The following is a 21,081-nucleotide window of genomic DNA, read 5'->3' on the forward strand; positions in this document are numbered from 1 at the left end:
ATCGCAGGGCCGACACCCAAAGACAGACAACCACGCACACACACACACACACACACACACACTCACACCTAGGGGCAGTGTAGAGTGGCCAGTTAACCTAATGTGCATGTTTTTTGGGATGGTGGGCAGAACATTACCCAGAACATGCAAATTCCACACAGAAGGGCCCAGACTGGAATTCAGACCTGGAACCCTCTTGCTAGTAAATATTACAGTGACTTTTTCTAGAGATATGGGACTATGAAACTGGGCAACAGGACACTATCACTTCACAAAGATCTGGCCTTTCACTCAGACTGCTGAGATGCTGATTACATGTCCCTGCACTTTATCAATACTGGGTCTATCTGACCTTTAATGCCGGTGGGAGCTATGCACTAAAGTCAAATTTAGCTGACATTACAAGCAAACACTTCTCATTAAATGAGGGAATACAGACAAACTAAATGTGAATGGATTTTATGAAACCACTGAAGGAAAACTCCTTCATACTGCTTGAATGAGACCCTGTTTTGAAGATGGACACTGTGTTAAATCAAGCTGATATTAAGTTTGCCTTTAACTGATTTTCTAGTGAATCACATCTCACACCTGCAGACATTTAATATTTAAGCATGCTCTGCAGCTGGACATTTACAAACATTTCTGGTACTGTTGATCAGTCATCTTCAAATCTGGGATGTTTGTGGGCTTCCTCAAATGAACTGCCCATGTCAGGTCCTTCCACAGCATTTCTATCAGATTAAGGTCAGGGCTTTAACTTGGCCATTCCAAAACATTAAATTTCTCCTGCTTTAACCATTGTTAGTAACCATTGTTAGGTAGAACAACTTGTGTGTTTAGGGTCATTGTCCTGCTGGTACAATTGAGAATTCATAGTTCCATCAATGATGGCAAGCTGCCTTAGGCCATAGGCAACAAAACCGAACCATGATTCAGCCACCACCACGTTTCATAGATGGAATAAGTTTCTATAAGGTGCTTCTCATTCAAGCCAAAAAGTTCAATTTCGGTCTCATCTGTCCACAGAACATCCAATAGAACAGCAATGTGCTTTTTGGGGAGTAATGGCTTTCTCCTTGTTATCCTGCCATACACACCACTGTTGCTCAGTGTTCTCCTGATGGTGGATTCATGACAACAATACTGACATTAGCCAATGCAAGAGAGGCCTCTAGTTCCTTTGATGGGGTTCTCTGTAATCTGCATTATTAAACGCCTTGCTCTTGGTGTGATCTTTGTTGGTCAACTACTCCTATTGATGGTTACAATGGTGTTGAATTTCCTCCATTTGTACACACTCTGCTTGACATTGGAGTGGTGCTGTCCAAACAATTTACTGATGGTTTTGTAATCCCTCCCAGCCCAGTGAGCATCAACAACTGCTCTTCTGAGACCCTCCCTCAGAAACTGACACACAACAAACCTGTACTGTGAAGCTCAGATTTTGACAGTAAGACCCAGGCCTCCCATACTAACACCTGACCTTGACATCACATGGATTGGTCCACCTGACTCTAATTTCCCTTTAGAACGTTCTCCTGAACTGATAACCCTGGAGGTTCATTTATCATGCACAAATATGTAACATATGATCATTTTTCCACAATTAACAAGCATAATGTTTTATTCTCATTTGCTTAATTTGGTTCTCTTTATCTAGTGTTAGGACTTTTGTGAAAATCTGATCTCATTTAGGGAAGTCATATTTATGCAAAAATAGAGAAAATTCTAAAGGTTTCACAAACTTTCAAACACCACTGTATGGTGAAATGGGACCTGCATTTGTTCCAAAATAAGATGTAAAATTTAATTTGAAAACGTGCCCGGGAAATAGTTGTTTTCTGTCTTGTTGACAATCCGTTGACGCAGCTGAATGATGCTTGCCATCGCTCTACCTGAATGAGCCACTTTTGTTGCATCCAACTGTGCACCGTATAGGAGCGTACCACGAGTGAGACGGGACATTATTCATTAGCGGTTGAAACGATCTTAATTACAAGTTAACCGTGAAAGCTGGACAAAAGATACAAGGGACCCCACGACAATCATCTGCTGCCTACAGATGAGAAAAGGGGAAGAGGGGTAGGGGTCGCCGCATCCGTTGCCTGGGTGAATTAATTAACACGCTAGCGTCCTGCTAGCTGGGAGCATTTCTCGGTCTCTAATGTAACGAGGTTTCACTAACACCGAAAATCACGAATGTCATCTGTCGTTTCTGGTGGACAGCGCTCGAGGTGAATCTTCATTAACTACTAGCAACGGTTACGGGGCGATATATTACGTCTGGAGAAGAAGGCGTACCTTAAGTGTGTAAGAATGGTTTCATGTAGGCTAAGGCTACGGAGCTAACGGGAGCTAGCATAATAGCTTCACAGAAATAAAGTAGGAGGCTATGCGGCTGCTGCAGAGTGTAGCAGTAGTTAAACACCCTGCTAGCTAACCTGGGTTGTGTGTTTGCTCATGAAGTCTGATGGTGTCTCAGACAGGTTAATACGATGATAATATTGCATTCGATTGTCAGTTAGAAGGCCGACGTGACAATGGAGTCTTTCCTGCAGATAGCTCCCCATTCCCTGGCTATAGTGTTGTCCAGGGTCGTTGCCGGGGAGGCAGTGGGGGTGGTTGGGGTGTCAGAGAGTGACGAGCTGCCGAGACACCACACCGGCTATGAAATTTTTGCCGATTTCAAAGCAGAAAATACCCAACAGCATGTGTGGAACCAACGGATTACCGAGGCTGTGTCCGAGACATTCTTCCTGGGATGGATAGACGAGCATGTGCTGTTGATACAGGGGAAGGAGGACCATTTGGAGGTGCTGAGAGAGGGATGGATGCGGAGGTCTCTCAATCCGCCACGGGGATTCACCATCAAATACCTGGGTAAGGCCGCTACACCCACCCGTGTGTGTGTGCTTAGATTTAGGCTGACTAATTTTCATGTGCTGGTGCGTGTGCTTCCATTAATACTATACGAGATTACTTCTCCATTCAGCACCAAGACATATAATAATAATAATGATAACAGTAAACCTTTAGTGATTTCCAACAAAGAAAATACATTCACCAAGGGTTTCCTTTCAAAATAAACAGAATGAACATAAAACATGTAGAGAATACCATTATTAATATAAAATAAGAACAAATACATACAAATAAAACACGATAACAAAAATAGAAAAAATACACAAAATAGAATGCATAAAATCAAGAAAATTACAACATTTTAAAATAGGTGCAGAGAGACATAAATGCAAGCAAGAATTTAAAAACTCTTGACATTGTGATGCCTAATATTTATATCATGAAAGTAAAGTCCTTTTCATTTATATAGCCTAAAATCACAAATGATATGGACTTTACAAGCAAGATCAAAAATCCAGGCAGTATCTGTGACAATGCGCATGCAGGTTAGCTTCCTTGAGATGTTTTCTGACAGTTTGTATAGAAATTCTTTGGTTGTGCAAACCAACTATTGCATCAGCTGTCTGGGTTGCTGATCTCAGATGATCATGCAGTGAGGAAACTAGATCTCTAGATCCTGAGCTGGTGTTGTTACTCTTATTCTCTTAATTCACTTTGTGGGAGAAAAAACAAATGTGCCGCATTTATATTTTTGCACTGTGATTTGCGTGGATGCTGATTACTGATGCTAAATACTGTGGACACAGCTGTCTCTGCAAGTGGAAAGACAGACCAGAGAAATTACAGACAGTGTCCCAATGAAAACTCTCTACAGCGTGTTTATTTTTCAATCAGGTTACTCTACTACTGTAGCATACTGCTTACACTGTTGCAACAGAGGAGCCACCAGTCTACACAACCCAGACCACATTTGTATTATCATCTATGATCAACTTTGCACAGAGTGAACTCGAGACAAGGTAACTTTAATGTTTGCATATAATCTAGTATTTTACCCAGTTGTTACTGGCCCTGGGCCATTGGGTTGTTATGCCTGACCTGACTCTGCTAAAGTTATTCTGCAGCTCTCTGGTTTATCGCTTAAATATATGAACTACATTACAGACTGGATTCTCTCCGAACTGACAAACAGGTTGAATACACATTGGTATGTCCATGTTATGGTGGTCTGCTTGCAAGGTTTGTAAAGGGGCATTGAAAACATATACAGAGCTCATAGGAAGAGTCACTATCCATCACTGCTTCAAACTAACCCTACAGTTCACTGTTGCTTGTTTGCTAGCCAGTTAGCAAACCAGTTGTTAGCTAGTTACTCAGTGACAACTAGCCTCACCCATTGTGTGGTACTCTGTAGATTTTCTGTTCTTTTGAAGAGTATTGTTGTAATTGTTGTAATTAAGACACGATTTGTGTAACTTTTCTGTTACCAGCAGCATCATTGACACGGCACATTCTATAACTACCTTCTATTCCCCAGCACCAGCATCATGAAAACATGGCATACAGTCAGAGGTAAGACATAAAAATCTTGCCACTTTGTTAAACCTGACCAACTCCACAAGGGTGAATGACTGTGAAAAACTGTATAGCTGAGCTAGTTGTTTGTAATTTTAACAAAGCTGTCTGGCATAGTGTCATAAAAACTACATTATTCACAACTTGAGATGTAGTGCAATGGAAATATAAAGTAGTCGAACTTTTAAACACTCAAGTTAAGTACAAATTCCTCAGAGCTGTACCTAAGAACAGTGTGTGAGTGAATTAACCATAACAGTTGACCAGTGCTCTCAATGCAGTTAACATCAGAATTAGTTTCAAATGTAGTTGAACTACTTTTGTCTCTGAATCTCTTTCTATATGCTTTATCTTTATACTTGCATATCAGTGCATCGATTAAGCAGCTGCTGTCTAAAGTTATATGGATGAAAATGCTTAGCTTAACAGCTTATATTTCTGTCTGTTGTGCTGTCCAGGCAAGAGGATGGTTGTGAGGGCAATGCACCATCAGATAAGACAGCTGGAGCTGAAACAGAAATGGTGTGATCAACACCCCCAGATTTTATTGGAAGAAGCTCCAGTCCAAGACACAATGAAGCTGAGGCAACTAGGGAGGGACATTCGGCAATTAGTGCTGAATCAATGCCATCACAAAACACAATCTTACTTGTTTAAAACACAATATTGTAGACTGTATGGAATAGAATCACATGTGTCTGAGTAGACTTGCAATTTCAAAATCCCAATACTGTACAATACATAGTTCAAAAAACATTATAGTTTCAAGGCCCTACAAAGTTATTAGTATTAAGATTTGTGTTCATTACAGTAGTAAGGCATTAGGTTGTTAAATAGTATAGCAGTTTTGTGTTCGCTACAATTACAAAAAGTAATTTAAAAGCATTAATTGTTCAAATAGATCCTCTTGTACATCTCTTGCCTCTGCTACACCCTGTGCCAGCATCAGCACAGGTTCTGCCCTTCATTCTGGTAGTCCTCTCTAACTTTCACAAAGATTGTGCAGCACATAGCATGTTACCACCATAGATGTTACCTGTTTAGTATCGCTGCCATTCGGTTTCAAAAGGCAACGGCACCTTTGTTTTAGTTGTCGAAAGGCATTTTTTGCTCCTTCCCTGTTTTTGTTCCTTGCACATTTTCTTATTGTACATCTTCTTGTTCTATTGTTAGCTGTTACTGTCAGTGAATAGTTTCAGAAGCCAGTCCTGTAAAGGATAAGCAGAATTTCCTAGAATATAATAGTCTGTGTTACCACCACTGTTCTTTGTGTGAGCTAGGAAAAAGCTGCCACATTCAATTCAGTTTCCAATTCCATTTATTTATATACCAAATGTACCAAGTCACAACAAAAGTTATCTCATAACACTTTCCAATTAGAACAGGTCTAGACTACAAGATACGTTTATTTGTCACACACACAATCATACACGGTACAATGTGCAGTGAAATTCTTTATGTCCCTGCTACCAAAAAATAGGTAAGTAAAAATTAAATATTGTAAAATACAAAGCTTATAAAAATAATGAAATTAAAAATGTGAAAATGTGCCGTATTTATTCTTTAAATATGTACTCTTTAATTTTTTAGGTTAGATAGAATCAGCAAGACGTCCATGAGTGAGCACTTGGCAACAATGGCGAGGAAAAACTCCTTTTCTTTTTTTAAAGGCAGAACCCTTGGAGCAGACCCTGGATCTAGGTGGGCAGCCATCTGCCTTGACCAGTTGGGTCGTGAGAGGGAGATAGAAAGAAAGAAGTTAAGGGGGAGGGGGGTAACAAGGCAACGGGGGGGTGGAGGGTGGCGTGGGGACTCAGACAGATGCATAGCAATAATGATGACAAAAACGATATAATATTAACAATAATAGTAATTATAATAGTGGTAGGAGTAGAAATAATAATGATGTAGAAATGTGATAGAAAGTGGTAATAACAGTTGTCAGTGTCAAACAGGACCACAGCATAAAGGTCCAAACACGATCCATGGGAACCTGCGAGACGAGAAAGTACAAACACTCTGGGGAAGAAGTCAAGTTAGTGGCAAGCATTAGTGGGACATGAATGTGTGTAGAAGGAGAGTTAGAGGAGGAAAGAAATGCTCAGTGCATCATGGGAGATCCCCTGGCTGTCTGAGCCCATAACAGCGTAATGAGGGGCAAGCCATGGCCAGCCCTAAGTATAAGCTTTATCAAAAAAGAAAGTTTGAAGTGCACTCTTAAACGTAGAGAGGGTGTCTGCCTCTGGACTGAAACTGGAGGGTGATTCCATAGGAAAGGAGCTAAAGGCTCTGGTTCCCATTTTATTTTGGTGACTCTAGGAACCACAAGTAACCCTGCATCTTGAGACCGTAAAGTTCTAGTTGGATAATAAGATACTGAGAGCTCTTTAAGACATGATGGTGCCTTATCATTAAGGGCGTAAGAGAATTTTAAACTCTTTTTTATTTTACAGTCAGTCAGTGTAGAGAAGCCAATACAGGAGAAATATGACCTCTAATATGAGTTTTTACCAGTACACATGCAGCAGCATTCTGGATTAGTTGAAGAGTTTTGGGGAATTGTTGGGGCAGCCTGATAACAGGGAGCTGCCATAGTCCAGGCTGAAGGTGATAAAATGCGTGGAATAGTTTTTGTGCATCTTTCTGAGACAAGATGTGCCTATTTTTGCAATGTTGTAAAGGTGAAAGAAGGCAGTCCTTGAAATATGAGCTATGTGTAAGTTAAAGGACATACCTGATCAAAAATAATATTTCTTATGGTGGGACACCATGGTAATGCCATCCATGGTAGCTATATCACTGGATAGATTGTTTCTAAAATGTGGAGGGACCAGCACAATAACTTCAGTTTTGTCTGAGTTTAGAAGTAGGATTTTATGTCTTTGAGACATGCCTGAAGTTTGGTTAGCTGATTGGCTTCATCAGGTTTCATTGATGAGTATAATTGTGTGCCATCTGCGTAACAATAAAAATCTATCTTCCTAATAATATCACCAGTGGGGAGCATATATAAGGTGAATCTTGGTTGGAGGACAGAACCTTGGGGAACTCCATAACTCACTTTCCTGTGTATGGAGCATTCATCATTAACATGAATGAACTGAGTTTGATCGGATAAATAAGACTGAAATCAGCTTAATGAGGTTCCTTTTAATGCCAATTAAGTGTTCCAGTCTGTGCAATAAAATACGATGATCAGTGATGTCAAATGCAGTGCTAAGGTGTAACAATACGAGTACAGAGGCATGACCCTTGTCTGATGCGAGTAGGAGATCATTTATGACTTTGACCAGTGCTGCCTCAGTGCTGTGATGAGCTCTCAAACCAGACTGGAAATAAATTATTGTTATGTAGAAAGTTGCATAGTTGATTAGTGACTGCTTTCTTAAGGATCTTAGAGAGAAAAAGAAGGTTAGATATCTGTCTGTAGTTGCCCAAAACCTCTGGATCAAGAGTTGGCTTTTTAAGGAGAAGTTTGATTACAGCTCCTTTAAAGGACTGTGGTGCATAGTGTATTATTAGGGACAAATTTATCATATCTAGTTGGTAAATGCAAAGTAGGGTTAAACCTTGATGAGATCAAAGAGGCATGTTGTTGGTTTAGATGAAGAAATCAATGAGTTTAGTTGGTGAAGGTCAGTGGGAGAAATGTGGTCTAGATAATTTTTTGGTAGTTCAGTACCAGTTGACAAAAACATAATATAAATAAAATAAAATTGTTGAGTAATATGGCACTATGAGCTCTTTAGGATATGATTGTCCTAGGCCTTTATTGGCTTTGTAGGTGAGAGAAGGATTTAAAATGTCATTCTGAATTTTTTGCAGGGCTAGTGCAGAGAAGCTAATATGGGAAAAATACTATCTCACTTGTAAAGTTAAAGTAGGTAAATATAATGAATTGCAGTAATCCAGCCTGTTAGCAACAAATGTAGAAACTTATTTTGTTTCATCTTTTTGAGGCAGGATGGGCCTCAATTTTGCAATGTTACATAGGTGAAAGAAGGCAGAATATAACAAAATATGATTCATTATTGTTCATTAAGATGTCCAGCATTATATAAGTTTGTGGGTGGGTTTGTGTACACACAGTGACAGTTGCTAGTTGAATCTAATAATGAGATAAACTAAGGCTAAGTACCAAGGCTATCATTATTGATGTCCACTTATATCACCTACAGTAAATTCTTTATCTGTTCTAAGAATAAAACTTGATAAAAGCTGATCATTCAGAGTAGAATTTAGGATATGGACCATTAGCACAATACACTTATCACAAATAGAATTGACTGCAACTTTGTAGAAGAGCACATTCAAAGTCTAAAAATCAAACAGGTACCAAAGATACAGGAAGTCAAAACTCAGATGAGGTTGCTGTAACGCAGGGGTGTCCAAACTTTTCACTGAGGGCCACATGCATAAAAATATAGAAGAGACTGGGCCACTTACTAGAAATTAGGTATATAGCCTTAACTTTAGTGTATTAAAGATAGAAAAATCAATTAAAAGTGGACAAATATGTTAAATTGTTGAATATCAACATCACAGCTTTCCATACATGGATCTTAACTGATTTATTCAGAAAAATCTTAGCTCATTCTCAGAACAGCAGCCTCAGATTTAGACAGAAGATTTACAGTACAGAGAAAAAACAATAAAGTGGAAAATGGAACGGCTAAATTTCAAGCTTGTTATTTAAGTTATTAGGGTTAGCAACACACCTATTAACGTTCATTTGAAATGGTTATCAACATTAACAGACTGAACTGGACTTAATAACAGGAGTGCATATAATTTTAGTAAATTATTCTGGTGAGTATCAGCTGCGCTGGGTATGTAAATCGGGCCATCCAGCTGCGGTGCTGATCCGACGCCACTCGTGCCAAAAATCCGGACAAAATCACTTGATCAAGGAGCAAATCTTCATCAGATGAGATCAGCTGCCTTTGCGTGTGCAGTGTGTGCGCTGTGCACAGCGGTGTGTACTCTGTGTGTTAACAACAAAAACGCATATAATAAAGTGGTGCGCAAAAGCAGGGTAGCGACAGAATTGATGCGCATTATTGATATTTGTTGCATGTGTACTTGCACATGCATGCTTATTAACACACGGTACTGTGGAACATATTTTACTCACCTAAAGTGGGAACGGCATTGCACTCAGTGGGAGCAGTGATGCTGTTCTTTGGATCGAAGGATGGCTGGCAGGTCTGGAGTAAACTTAGTGGTTGAGATGCGAAGGACATCATGGACATGGCTGTCGGTCACTTTTGTTCTCATTCTGCTTTTGTTCAGTGATAACAGCGAAAATGTTTGCTCACATATGTATGTTGAGCCAAACAGACTGATCATTCTTTTCCCGTGGCGTCTCATCAGAGGAAACTTTTCCTTTTCCAAGCTCCGGTAGAACTTGGGGAGGGAAAGCTGCTGATGTTGATTCTTCAGAGAATCAAATTCTTTGAAGAAATACTCACTCTCCCACCGTGTCTGAAATTTTCTGAACTCACTCTTTACCTTTCGCTTCTTTGGCTCTGCCATGTTGAGTAATTTGGGGTAAATTTCTTCTCTGATTATTGTTGTTTTTGCTGGAGCAACTGCCTTGAAGGCCCTTGATCAATAGTAGCTCCCCCTGGTGTTAAAACGGAGAAGTGCAATACACTCAGGCAAAAGTTGAAGTGTGGGCCATATTCTATTCTATTTAAAAGAATTCTTGCGGGCCAATTAAAAATGGACCGTAGTTTGGACACCCCTGCTGTAACGTATGATGCTGAGGAACATAACAAACTGGTGAACTAAGACAAGGAGAGCACAGGTATATACATTGGAGATAACTAGACATAGGTGAATCTAAGCAGGGCAGAACAAGCAATCACAGAAAACAAAGACAGAATTGCATTGCAAACATAATATAATAGATGACCTATAGATTAGATCACCAAAATAAAACAGAAAACTTGGAATATTCTAAACAGACGGACTGTGAGATGTGTAGGTTTAAATGTATATCAGGTAATTGGACGCCGAAAAAAATAAAGCAAAATTAATGGTGTGAATTGAAACAATGCTTACTACAGCACTTCAGCATATGGCCTGTATTCAAGAATCAATTCCACATACACAACGCCACTGATAAATTCCATTTCTATAGATTTCATACATTCTCAGTCCATAGTATAACTTGGCTAACTCAAGTTTTCAAACATTTTGAGCTGAATTGTTGCTCTGCAGTCACAATTGTAAGATAGATTAACAGTCAAAATTAGCAGGAAGGTCACATATATCTCACTGAATGTATAGTGAATGCAGAAGTCACTGCTGGACGGGGTCTTCGATTTGAACCACCAATTTAGCATTTAGCTTGACAAGGTGGACTATTGGCCTGTTTACTAAGCCTGGCCCAGGTGTATCTGTACCGTTCCACACCAACTAACACTGTATCTTTTACAAAGTATCACCTGGGTGAAGAGTGGGGTCTTCATGGGTCCATCAAAATTCTAGGACCTAAGACGCTCCTCCCTATGGATTGGGAGTAAACACACAGGAGGAAATAGAGATGGGCGGTAGAGAAGACTTGCTCAACCTTACGTCACTGCAACCCCAGTATAACAGGAAGAAAGTAAATGGATTAATGTGTCAAATTAAACAAATATCTTGTTGACTATGAGCTTGGTGCTCATTTTTAATTTCCTCAACAAATAATTTACTTTGACTGTAGCAGCAGGTGGTGTAACTGGTTTGTTGCCTGGACAGCTGGTGCAAAAATTGGTTTGCACAAGCAAAGAATTTTTAAACTGTCAGAAACTGTCCTCACGGAAACTCATCATCATTCTTGGTTCAGCATGATCTTGACTTGACTGCAGTTTGTTGTTGTAACCAACTTGAGCAGCCAGATGAAGAATTAGAAGAAAGGTTATTGATGTTATGTTAATTAGAAACATACAAACACAAAAAACCCAAAGCGTTATGCAACTGCAACAAAATACAAATAATCTGGATGAATGCACACATATGGTAGCTAGTGGTAGCAATTTTCATTAGCATCATTAGCTGGCATAGTTGTAATGTTAAGCAGGAATGAATAGGAAACAGCAGATCATTTCAACTTAACTTATCTCAGATCAAGAATTTGAATGCTTAACTTTCGAAACACTATTCCAGGTCACTCTGCTGTTGTGCAGCTGCAAATATTTCACAATAAACACTTTCTTAATAGAGGAAGGAATACTGAAGGACTTTTAACTTGAAACACATAAATGTTGAAAATATAGTTACTACCAAACCATCATAATCAGAATCAGAATCAGAATCAGAAAAGACTTTATTGCCATGTAAGTGAAGAGGTTTCACATTACCAGGAATTTGTCTTGGTGATTGGTGCATACATAGAACATAACAGTAAGAAGAAGAATAAAATAAAATAAAAATAAAATAGAGTAAGGTAACACAAAATAAAATAAGTGAAATAAATATTTTTTCTGGAGGTAGTTCAAAAGTAAGGTAGTGCAGGGTGGAGTATAGTGCAAGTGGGTGAGGTAGACAGTGCAAATGAACAGCAGGTGGACAGTGAATGAGCAAAATCAATTGCTAAGGTGCAGGGCAGCATGTTAGTCAGTTGGCGTTCAACAGTCTAACAGCACAGGGGAAGAAACTGTTCTTGTGGCGTGAAGTTTTGGTCCGAATGGACCGTAACCTCCTGCCTGAAGGGAGTTTTACAAAGAGACCATGTCCAGGGTGAGAAGGGTCAGCTGTGATCCGACCTGCACGCCTCAGAGTCCTGGAGGTGTACAGGTCTTGGAGAGATGGAAGGCTGCAGCCGATCACCTTCTCAGCAGAGCGCACAGCACGCTGCAGTCTGTGCTTGTCCCTGGCAGTGGCCCCAGCATACCACACGGTGATGGAGGAGGTGAGGATGGACTCAATGATGGCCGTGTAGAACTGAACCATCATCTTGGCAGGCATCTTGAGTTTCCTCAGCTGCCGCAGGAAGAACATCCTCTGCTGGGCCCTTTTGATGAGGGAGCTGAAGGTCAGCTCCCACTTGAGGTCCCGGGTGATAGTGGTACCCAGGAAGCGGAAGGAGTCCACCGTGGAGATGGGGGTGTCTGTCAGGGTAAGGGGGAGCGATGGAGCTGGCACTTTCCGAAAGTCAATGATCATCTCCACTGTCTTCTGGGCGTTCAGCTCCAGGTGGTTGCTACCGCACCAGGACACCAGACGGTCCACCTCCCTCCTGTAGGCGGACTCATCCCCGTCCGAGATGAGACCGATGAGGGTGGTGTCGTCTGCAAACTTAATCAGCTTGACAGACTGGTGGCCGGAGGTGCAGCAGTTGGTGTAGATGGAGAAGAGCAAAGGGGAAAGTACACAGCCCTGGGGGATACCGGTGCTGCTGGTCCGGGTGTCCGAGACATTCTTCCCCGGCCTCACATGCTGTTTCCTGTCTGTCAGGAAGTCAGTGATCCACCGGCAGATGGGGTCAGGCACGTTCAGCAGGGACAGCTTGTCCTGGAGGAGAGCTGGGCGGATCGTGTTGAAGGCAGAGCTGAAGTCCACAAACAAGATCCTAACGTAGGTTCCCGGGGAGTCCAGATGCCGCAGGATGAAGTGTAGCGTCAGGTTGACTGCATCGTCTACAGACCTGTTGGCTCTGTAGGCAAACTGCAGGGGGTCCAGGAGGGGGGTTGTGATGGACTTGAGGTGGGACAGAACCAGGCGCTCAAATGACTTCATGACTACAGATGTCAGTGCCACAGGTCTGTAGTCATTAAGTCCAGTGATCCTTGACTTCTTGGGGACTGGGACTATGGTGGAGGCTTTGAAGCAGACTGGCACATGGCATGACTCCAGAGAGGTGTTGAAAATATCTGTGAAAACTGGAGTCAGCTCATCTGCACAGTGTCTCAGGATGGAGGGGGACACACCGTCTGGTCCAGGAGCCTTGTGAGGGTTCAGTTTCCTGAACAGCTTGTTAACGTCCTCTTCCTGGATAAAGAGGGCTGTGGTGGAGGAGGGGGGGTCCGAGGTGGATACTGGTGGAATGACTTCAGGGGTGTGGGGGGTGTGAATGGCCGTGTTGATGGGGTGAGTGGGGGTGTCAGGGCCGGCAGATAGTCCATCAAAGCGACAGTAGAACTCGTTCAGACTGTTGGCTAGTCGCAGGTCGTCAGTAGAGTGGGGGGCTTTGGGCTTGTAATTGGTGATCTGCCGAAGCCCTTTCCACACAGAGGCCGAGTCGTTAGCTGAGAATTGCTGTTGAATTTTCTCAGAGTACAGTGATTTAGCGCTTCTCACCTCCTTGCTAAACCTGTACTTGGCCTCTTTGTAGCTGTCTCTATCCCCACTCCTGAAAGCAGACTCTTTCACTAGCCTCAGCTGTCTGAGTTTAGCTGTGAACCAGGGTTTGTCATTGTTATAACTCACCCTGGTGCGTGTTGGCACAATACTGTCCTCACAATACTGGATATATGAAGTTACAGTATCAGTATACTCGTCAAGACTATCTGTAGCAGCCCTAAACACGTCCCAGTCCGTTGACTCCAAACAGAAACGAAGCTCCTCCACAGCCTGGGTGGTCCACCTTTTAGATGTGCTCACCACAGGTTTGGCGAGCTTCAGCCTCTGTCTGTATGAGGGGATCAGGTGGATCATGACGTGGTCAGATAGACCCAGAGCGGCGCGGGGCACTGCACGATATGCTCCACTTATTGTGGTGTAACAGTGATCCAGTGTGTTCTCCTCTCTGGTCGGGCATTTGATCAGCTGGTTGTATTTGGGTAACTCTTGGCTCAGATTTCCTTTATTAACCCTCTGAAGTCATGTATAATTGTCAGTTGTTGACTATTTTTGATTCTAATTTTATATTTCAACTTAGAATTTTTTTTATCTTGCCATTTTGGAATCATTTTTCATCAGCACAACCTCACAAGTGTGATTTACTGTTGTTTTTTTCATTTTGACATACTGTATTGACACACTGGACCTAAAATCACACAAAACTCTAAAATCCGACTGGGGAAAATGCGCTGGTGTTTACTGCGTCTTCTTGCATAAAATGCGCGCACCAAACGTGATGGCAATGGTCATGAAAAAAACAGTGCGTATATTTTTTATCATAACTCAGGTTTTACTTGACATATTAACAAAATTTAAAAACTGGTATATAGTTTGAAGTGCCCACTTTCGACACAAAAAAAACTGAGATTCAGCGAGGCTGCGTCTTGCAGCTACGTCGTCTTAAAGTGGTCTTGTGATAAGGACGCGCCGGCGCGTCTGTCGACTCCTGAGGGTTAAAGTCACCAAGGACAATAATTAAGGAGTCTGGGTATGTTTGCTCCACACACAGTACCTGATCCGCGAGTACGCGCTGAGCTTCGGCAGTGGGCAGTCTGGACTCATGCTTACAACATTGATTTGTTCACTCTATACCAGGGGCTGGGCAACAAATTTTCCCAGGGGGCCACATGAGAAACTATGACTGTACTGTACGGATTTAAACTCATTCGTGTTGACTGAAGAGTGTATGACTGTGGTAAGCGGAAAGGCCGTGCCTGGTAGTGTTTATTGATGAGAGATGCTGCAACAGGGCATGTCTCTGTAAAGTCTGCACTTAAGACATTGAGTTACTTGCTGTTGGCATTCGGCCTTATTACATCCCAAGTGAGTTTTCAAATCAGAATCAGAATCAGAATTCCTTTATTAATCCCTGGAGGGAAATTCTTGTTTCTACAGACAATTGCACATGCAGTATTCCCGACCAAGAAAGGAGAAAAGTGCAGAATATAAAAATAGGATACGGTACAGGTATTTACAAATAACTGTATTCAAAAATTTTTTAAGAAAATTTAAAAATACAGGTATGTACAATGTGTAAAAGTAGAAGTAGCCAATATGTACATTGTATATACAAGTGAGTGTGTCCGTCACAGTGCTGAGTTTAACAGTTTGATGGCGACAGGCAGGAATGATTTCCTGTGTCGCTCTGTGGTGCATCGTGGGAGTATGAGTCTGTTGCTGAACGAGCTCCTGTAGCTGATCAGCACATTGTGGAGAGGGTGAGAGGGAAAGTCCAGTATAGTTCTTATTTTGGATAACATCCTCCTCTCAGACACCACTGTCAGAGAGTCCAGTTCCTCTCCCACAACATGACTGGCCTTCTTGATGATTCTGTTGAGTCTGTTAGTGTCCCTCACCCTCAGGCAACTGCCCCAGCAGGCAACGGCATATGTGATGGCACTGGACACCACCGACTCGTAGAACATCCTCAGCATCGTCCTGCAGATGTTGAAGGACCTCAGCCGCCTCAGAAAGTAGAGGCGGCTCTGGCCCTTTCTGTAGACCATGTCCACGTTCTTGCACCAGTCCAGTTTGTGGTCTAAGTACACCCCCAGGTATTTGTACTCCTCCACAGTGTCCCCTTTGATGTTGATAGGGGTCACTGGAGCCTTAGTCCTCCTCAGGTCCACCACCAGTTCCTTGGTCTTTGTCACATTGAGCTGTAGGTGGTTTTTCCCGCTCCATGTGACAAAGTTGTCCACTACCGTCCTGTACTCTCTCTCATCCCCCCCAGTAATACACCCAACCACTGCAGAGTCATCAGAAAATTTCTGAAGATGGCAGGACTCTGTGCAGTGCGTAAAGTCTGTGGTGTAAATAGTGAAGAGGAAGGGAGAGAGGACAGTCCCCTGTGGAGCCCCGGTGTTGCTGATCACTTCATCTGACAGGCAGCACTTCAAGCGTACGTACTGCGGTCTGCCCGTCAGATAGTCTGCGATCCAGGACACCAGTGGGGCATCCACCTGCATCGCTGTCAGCTTCTCAGCCAGCAGAGCCGGCCTGATGGTGTCAAACGCACTCGAGAAATCAAAGAACGTGATTCTCACAGTGCTTGCCGGCTTGTCTAGGTGAGTGTAGACTCTGTTCAGCAGGTAGATGATGGCATCGTCCACTCCAAGGCGGGCTGGTAGGCGAACTGAAGGGGATCCTGAAGTGGTTGGACCATGGGCCGGAGCTGTTCCAGGACGAGTCTTTCCAGGGTCTTCATGATGTGTGACGTCAGGGCCACAGGCCTGTAGTCCTTGGGGTCGCTGGGACGCGGCGTCTTCGGGACAGGAACGAGGCATGACGTCTTCCACACCACGGGGACCCTCTGAAGACTCAGACTCAGGTTGAAGACATGATGAAGTACTCCGCTTAGCTGGGGGGCACAGGCTTTCAGGACCCTGGGGCTCACGCCATCTGGGCCTGCAGCTTTGCCTGCACGGAGTCTCTGCAGCTGTCTTCTCACCTGGTCAGCTGTGAAGGTCATCGTTGGGGTGATGGGTGGGGGAGGAGTACTTGTGGTACCCAGGTGAGAGTGGTCCACCCAGGCTTCTGGGGACGAGGTGTGAGCGAGACCATCCAGATGGAATGTGGGGGGAGGGAGAGAGGCTGGAGTGGCTGGTTGCTGCAACCGTACTGCTGAGGAGTCGTTTGAAGTGTGAATTGGGGTCCCTGTGTCGAATCTGTTAAAGAACTGATTCAGCTCATTCGCCCGTTCCACACTGCCATCAACTCCTCCGCTGTTTGGCCCGTAACCTGTGATGGTCCTCATGCCACTCCACACCTCTCTCGTGTTGTTCTGCTGGAGTTTCCACTCCAGCTTCCTCCGGTACCTCTCCTTTGCCTCCCTGATCTTTATTCTCAGGGTGCGCTGGATAGCTCTCACCTCCTCCCTATTGCCTGCTCTGAAAGCCCTCTTCTTGTTGTTGAGGATGGCTTTGATGTCCTTGGTTACCCACGGCTTGTTGTTGGGGTAACACTTTACAGTTGTGGTTGGGACAATGGTGTCCACACAGAAGTTTATGTAGGCAGTGATGCACTCAGTGAGCCCATCAATGTCCTGGCCGTGGGGCTCACAGAGTGCCTGCCAGTCTGTCACCTCAAAACAGCCCTGGAGTGTCTCATTCGCCTCATCTGTCCATCTCCTCACAGTCCTTGAAGTTGCGGGCAGACGCTTTACGAGAGGCACATAGCAGGGGGAGAGGTGGATCAGGTTGTGATCTGACCTGCCTAGTGGGGGGAGGGGGGAAGAGCTGTAACAGTCCTTTGCATTAGCATACAGCAGATCTATTGTTCTTCCCTCTCTGGTAGGACAGTTCACAAACTGAGTGAAAGTGGGGAGTGTTTTGTCCAGGTTAATATGGTTGAAATCACCCGAGATTGCAATGAATGCACTCGGGTGCTGAGTCTGTATCCGGGCTATTGCAGAGTGAATAGTGTCACATGTCCTGCTGGGGTTTGCAGAGGGGGGAACATAAACAGTTACCATGACAACATGTGAAAACTCCCTGGGCAAGTAATATGGACGTAGTCCAACGGCACAAAGTTCCACATCCGGGCTGCAGATGCGCTCCTTCACCGTGATGTGAGCTGGATTACACCACCGGTTGTTGACAAGCACGGCAAGCCCCCCCCCTTTGCACTTACCGCTGGTAGCGCAGTCTCTGTCCGCACGGACCGTATGGAAGCCCGTTACTGTCACATTGTCGTCGGGTATATCCTGGTGCAGCCATGTCTCTGTAAAGCACATCAAACTGCACTCCCGGTATTCCCTCTGACTCTGCGACAGTGCCGTCAGTTCGTCCATCTTATTCCCGAGTGACCTCACATTACCCATGACGATAGAGGGGAGACACGGCTTAAACTTTCTAGTCATAAGCCTCCGCTGTTTCAAAGCTTCCCTCTTCCTCCGTAACTTTTTATTTCCCCTGCATCCCCTGTGAGTTTTAATCCAGCATTCAGCAGGGATTTCTCTCGGTGTTTTCCCTGGAGCGGTGGCCGGCTTCAGGTCCATCAGCTGATCCCGAGTGTAAACAATGCGGGCAGCGAGGAGTTGCATCGCCGCTCCGAAAAGTGTAGTTCAGCGACGAACAAAAACACCAAAAAGACCCACAACTTCCTGGTGTGTGGTAGATAGAAGACAGTGTAGTCCAGAGTAAAAAAGAAAGTAAAGGAGTCATGAATAATAATAAAATAGTAGAAAAACAGTGAGAAAGATCGGGAGCGTCTGTAACAGGCTGCACACGTATTGACGCATGCGCATGTTATTGTGTTTAACGTGTACATCCGTCCCTCGGCCGACGCAGCAGCCGCCTGTAAGTTGCTCCACAGTGTAGTGACCAGGATGCAGACGTATCGCCCACAGTCCCTCCTGCTTATCAGTGAAGACTTCAGTCAAGCCTCTCTATCTTCCTCCCTCCCCACATTCAGACAGTATGTGAAATGCCACACCAGGGACAACAGGATGCTGGACGTTTTGTATGGTAATGTCAAGGACGCATACACCTCTGGCCCCCTCCCCCCGCTAGGACTAGTCATGGGCATGGCAGTTTTTTTAGATCAGACATCTAATCTCTGATAGATAATTTCCTTCTTTACTCTGATGTTTTTGTTTTCTTAAATTTATTTGCCTGGGACTACTTTTATTTATGGTAAAAGAGCTAGCTGTGTTAAACGTTTCCTGCATTGAAAATTGACATTAAATACTGTTGAAACCATATGAAAATGTGGACATAGGCTATAAGACACAAGCTGGACTTCGGTTCGGACCTTTTACTTGGAGGAAATTTTAATAACTGGACCTCAGTGACTTTTAATTGTATACCCCTGTTTTAGATGTACTGAATCACTAGAATCAATTCACTGAAAAGATTTGTTCATCGAATCACAGAGTCATTCAGTGCTTGGTGGGAGGAGCCTATGCATGTCATGCACATACGATCATCATGGAAAACACTCGAAAAAATGCATATGATGCAGCTTTTAAGATAAAGCAATCGAACTGGCTGTCCAAGAAGGAAATAGAGCTGCTGCACGTAAGCTTGTTGTAAATGAATCAATGGTGAGACGGCAGCGTGAAGAACTGACGTAATGCAAAAAGACGACAAAAGCTTTCAGAGGTAATAAAAGCAGATGGCCTGGACTTGAAAACGTATGTCATGTTACAATGTGGACACCTGCGGCTTATAGTCAAGTGCCTATATATGTACAAATTTTTTTTTTTTTTTTTATTTGGTGGGTTCGGCTTATACTCAGGTGCATTCTATAGTCCAGAAAATACGGTAGTTAAAACCTTTGTGGTAGGTTTTGTATATAGTAGTTTAATCCATTTGATGAATGTTTCACCTAATCAGAATCAGAATCAGAAAAACTTTTATTGCCAGGTAGGTTCCACCTGGCTGGAGAAATTTGTTTTGGCACCTGGTGCAGCAGACATACACAAGCAAAGATTATAAAAAAACGATAAATAGTGAGATGCAAAAAGTCCGTATACATAGTATACATATACATACATCTGTATATACAGCGGTGGAGGTAAACATTTGCAGATGGCCGTGTATTTTTATAAAGTGATGATGTGCAAAGGAACTGGATGTGCAAAGGGAAAGTGCGTGTGTCTGTGTGTGTGAGTGTGAAAGAGGGGGAAAGAGAGAGAGAGAAGGAAAGAAAGTGTGTGTGTGTGTGTGGGGCTGGGGGTGTCAGTGGTTGACTTCTCGTTTGTTCATGAGCCTGACAGCAGAGGGAAAGAAGCTGTTTTTGTGGCGAGAGGTTTTGGTCCGAGAGGACCGCAGCCTCTTGCCACAGGGGAGCACCTCAAAGAGTTTGTGTCCAGGGTGAGAAGGGTCGGCTGCAATCTTTTTTGCTTTCCTCAGGATCCTGGAGGTGTATAGATCCTGAAGAGAAGGTAGGTTGCAGCCAATTAACTTCTCAGCAGAGCGGATGATACGCTGCAGTCTGCTAAGGTCCTTAGCAGTGGCAGCAGCATACCAGATAATCTGTATCTTGGGAGCAATGTCAAGAGAAAGTTCTATTCTGTCAAATGCCTGGGTTGGTTGACGAATAACACAATTCTGAATGTCCATGTGTCACATACTGGTAAAAATGTATATTTTTTAAGAATCTATATTTAAATGCTGTTCCTCTGACAAGATATAGTACAATACTACCAAAGGTGTTGTGGGTATATTATATTAGAGTTTTGATCCAAACATGAAAAATGTCATATGGTGTGACTGTCTGGTGCCCTCACAATTAAGATCCTATTCCCAAATAAATTATAAATATGTGATGGTTCTATAGTGCATATAAAATAATAATGTGTTATCGATAGCCACATGAAGTGTTGATGTCTATGCGTAATGTCAGAACAAATTCTGGCCAAATACATTTTGTCCACAAAATGGTTGTCATGTGGCGTGACACTATAATCTATATTTTGAACGGGCAATAATTTGGACATCTTAATGATGTAAGGAGAGAGGAAGTTCTCAGGGAAAGGAGGGAAAAGTAAATAGATCATACCAGTTCACATAGGACAGACACAGCTATAGGAGGTTGAAAGTCTAGGCTACAACCAGCATAGTAATATTTTGAAAACTATTACTACTGCTTACTATGACTATGATAGTGAATCTGAAATTAAATGTTTAAAAATCTTAGTCATTATATATTTTCCTTTAACAGGTATGAAGAGAAGAAACAAAAAGAAAAAATTAAGCCCTTCAGTGACCTGGATGCCTTAATAATAATATGCCTTAATGCCTTAATAACTATTACTGAATACACAATGCCAAGAGGAGTTTATATTGAACCATTAAGGTTATGTGA

At 43.0% G+C, this 21,081-nt stretch overlaps 1 protein-coding gene across 3 annotated transcripts in view; it reads left to right on the plus strand.

Moving 5' to 3' along the window:
• The first annotated feature begins 1,426 nt into the window (after positions 1–1,426).
• Positions 1,427–21,081, plus strand: part of LOC124067770 (storkhead-box protein 2-like) — an 83,899-nt gene continuing 64,244 nt past the window's right edge. Inside the window, exon 1 of one of the 3 annotated variants that reach the window (XM_046405366.1) lies at positions 1,427–2,883. In XM_046405366.1, the coding sequence (XP_046261322.1) occupies positions 2,544–2,883 (340 nt within the window). In that variant the 5' untranslated portion in view covers positions 1,427–2,543. The remainder of the gene's footprint in view (positions 2,884–21,081) is intronic. The other 2 variants (XM_046405368.1, XM_046405367.1) reach the window with 2 other exon arrangements.

Source organism: Scatophagus argus, chromosome 12, assembly GCF_020382885.2.
Source record: "Scatophagus argus isolate fScaArg1 chromosome 12, fScaArg1.pri, whole genome shotgun sequence".
Lineage (NCBI taxonomy): Eukaryota > Metazoa > Chordata > Actinopteri > Scatophagidae > Scatophagus > Scatophagus argus.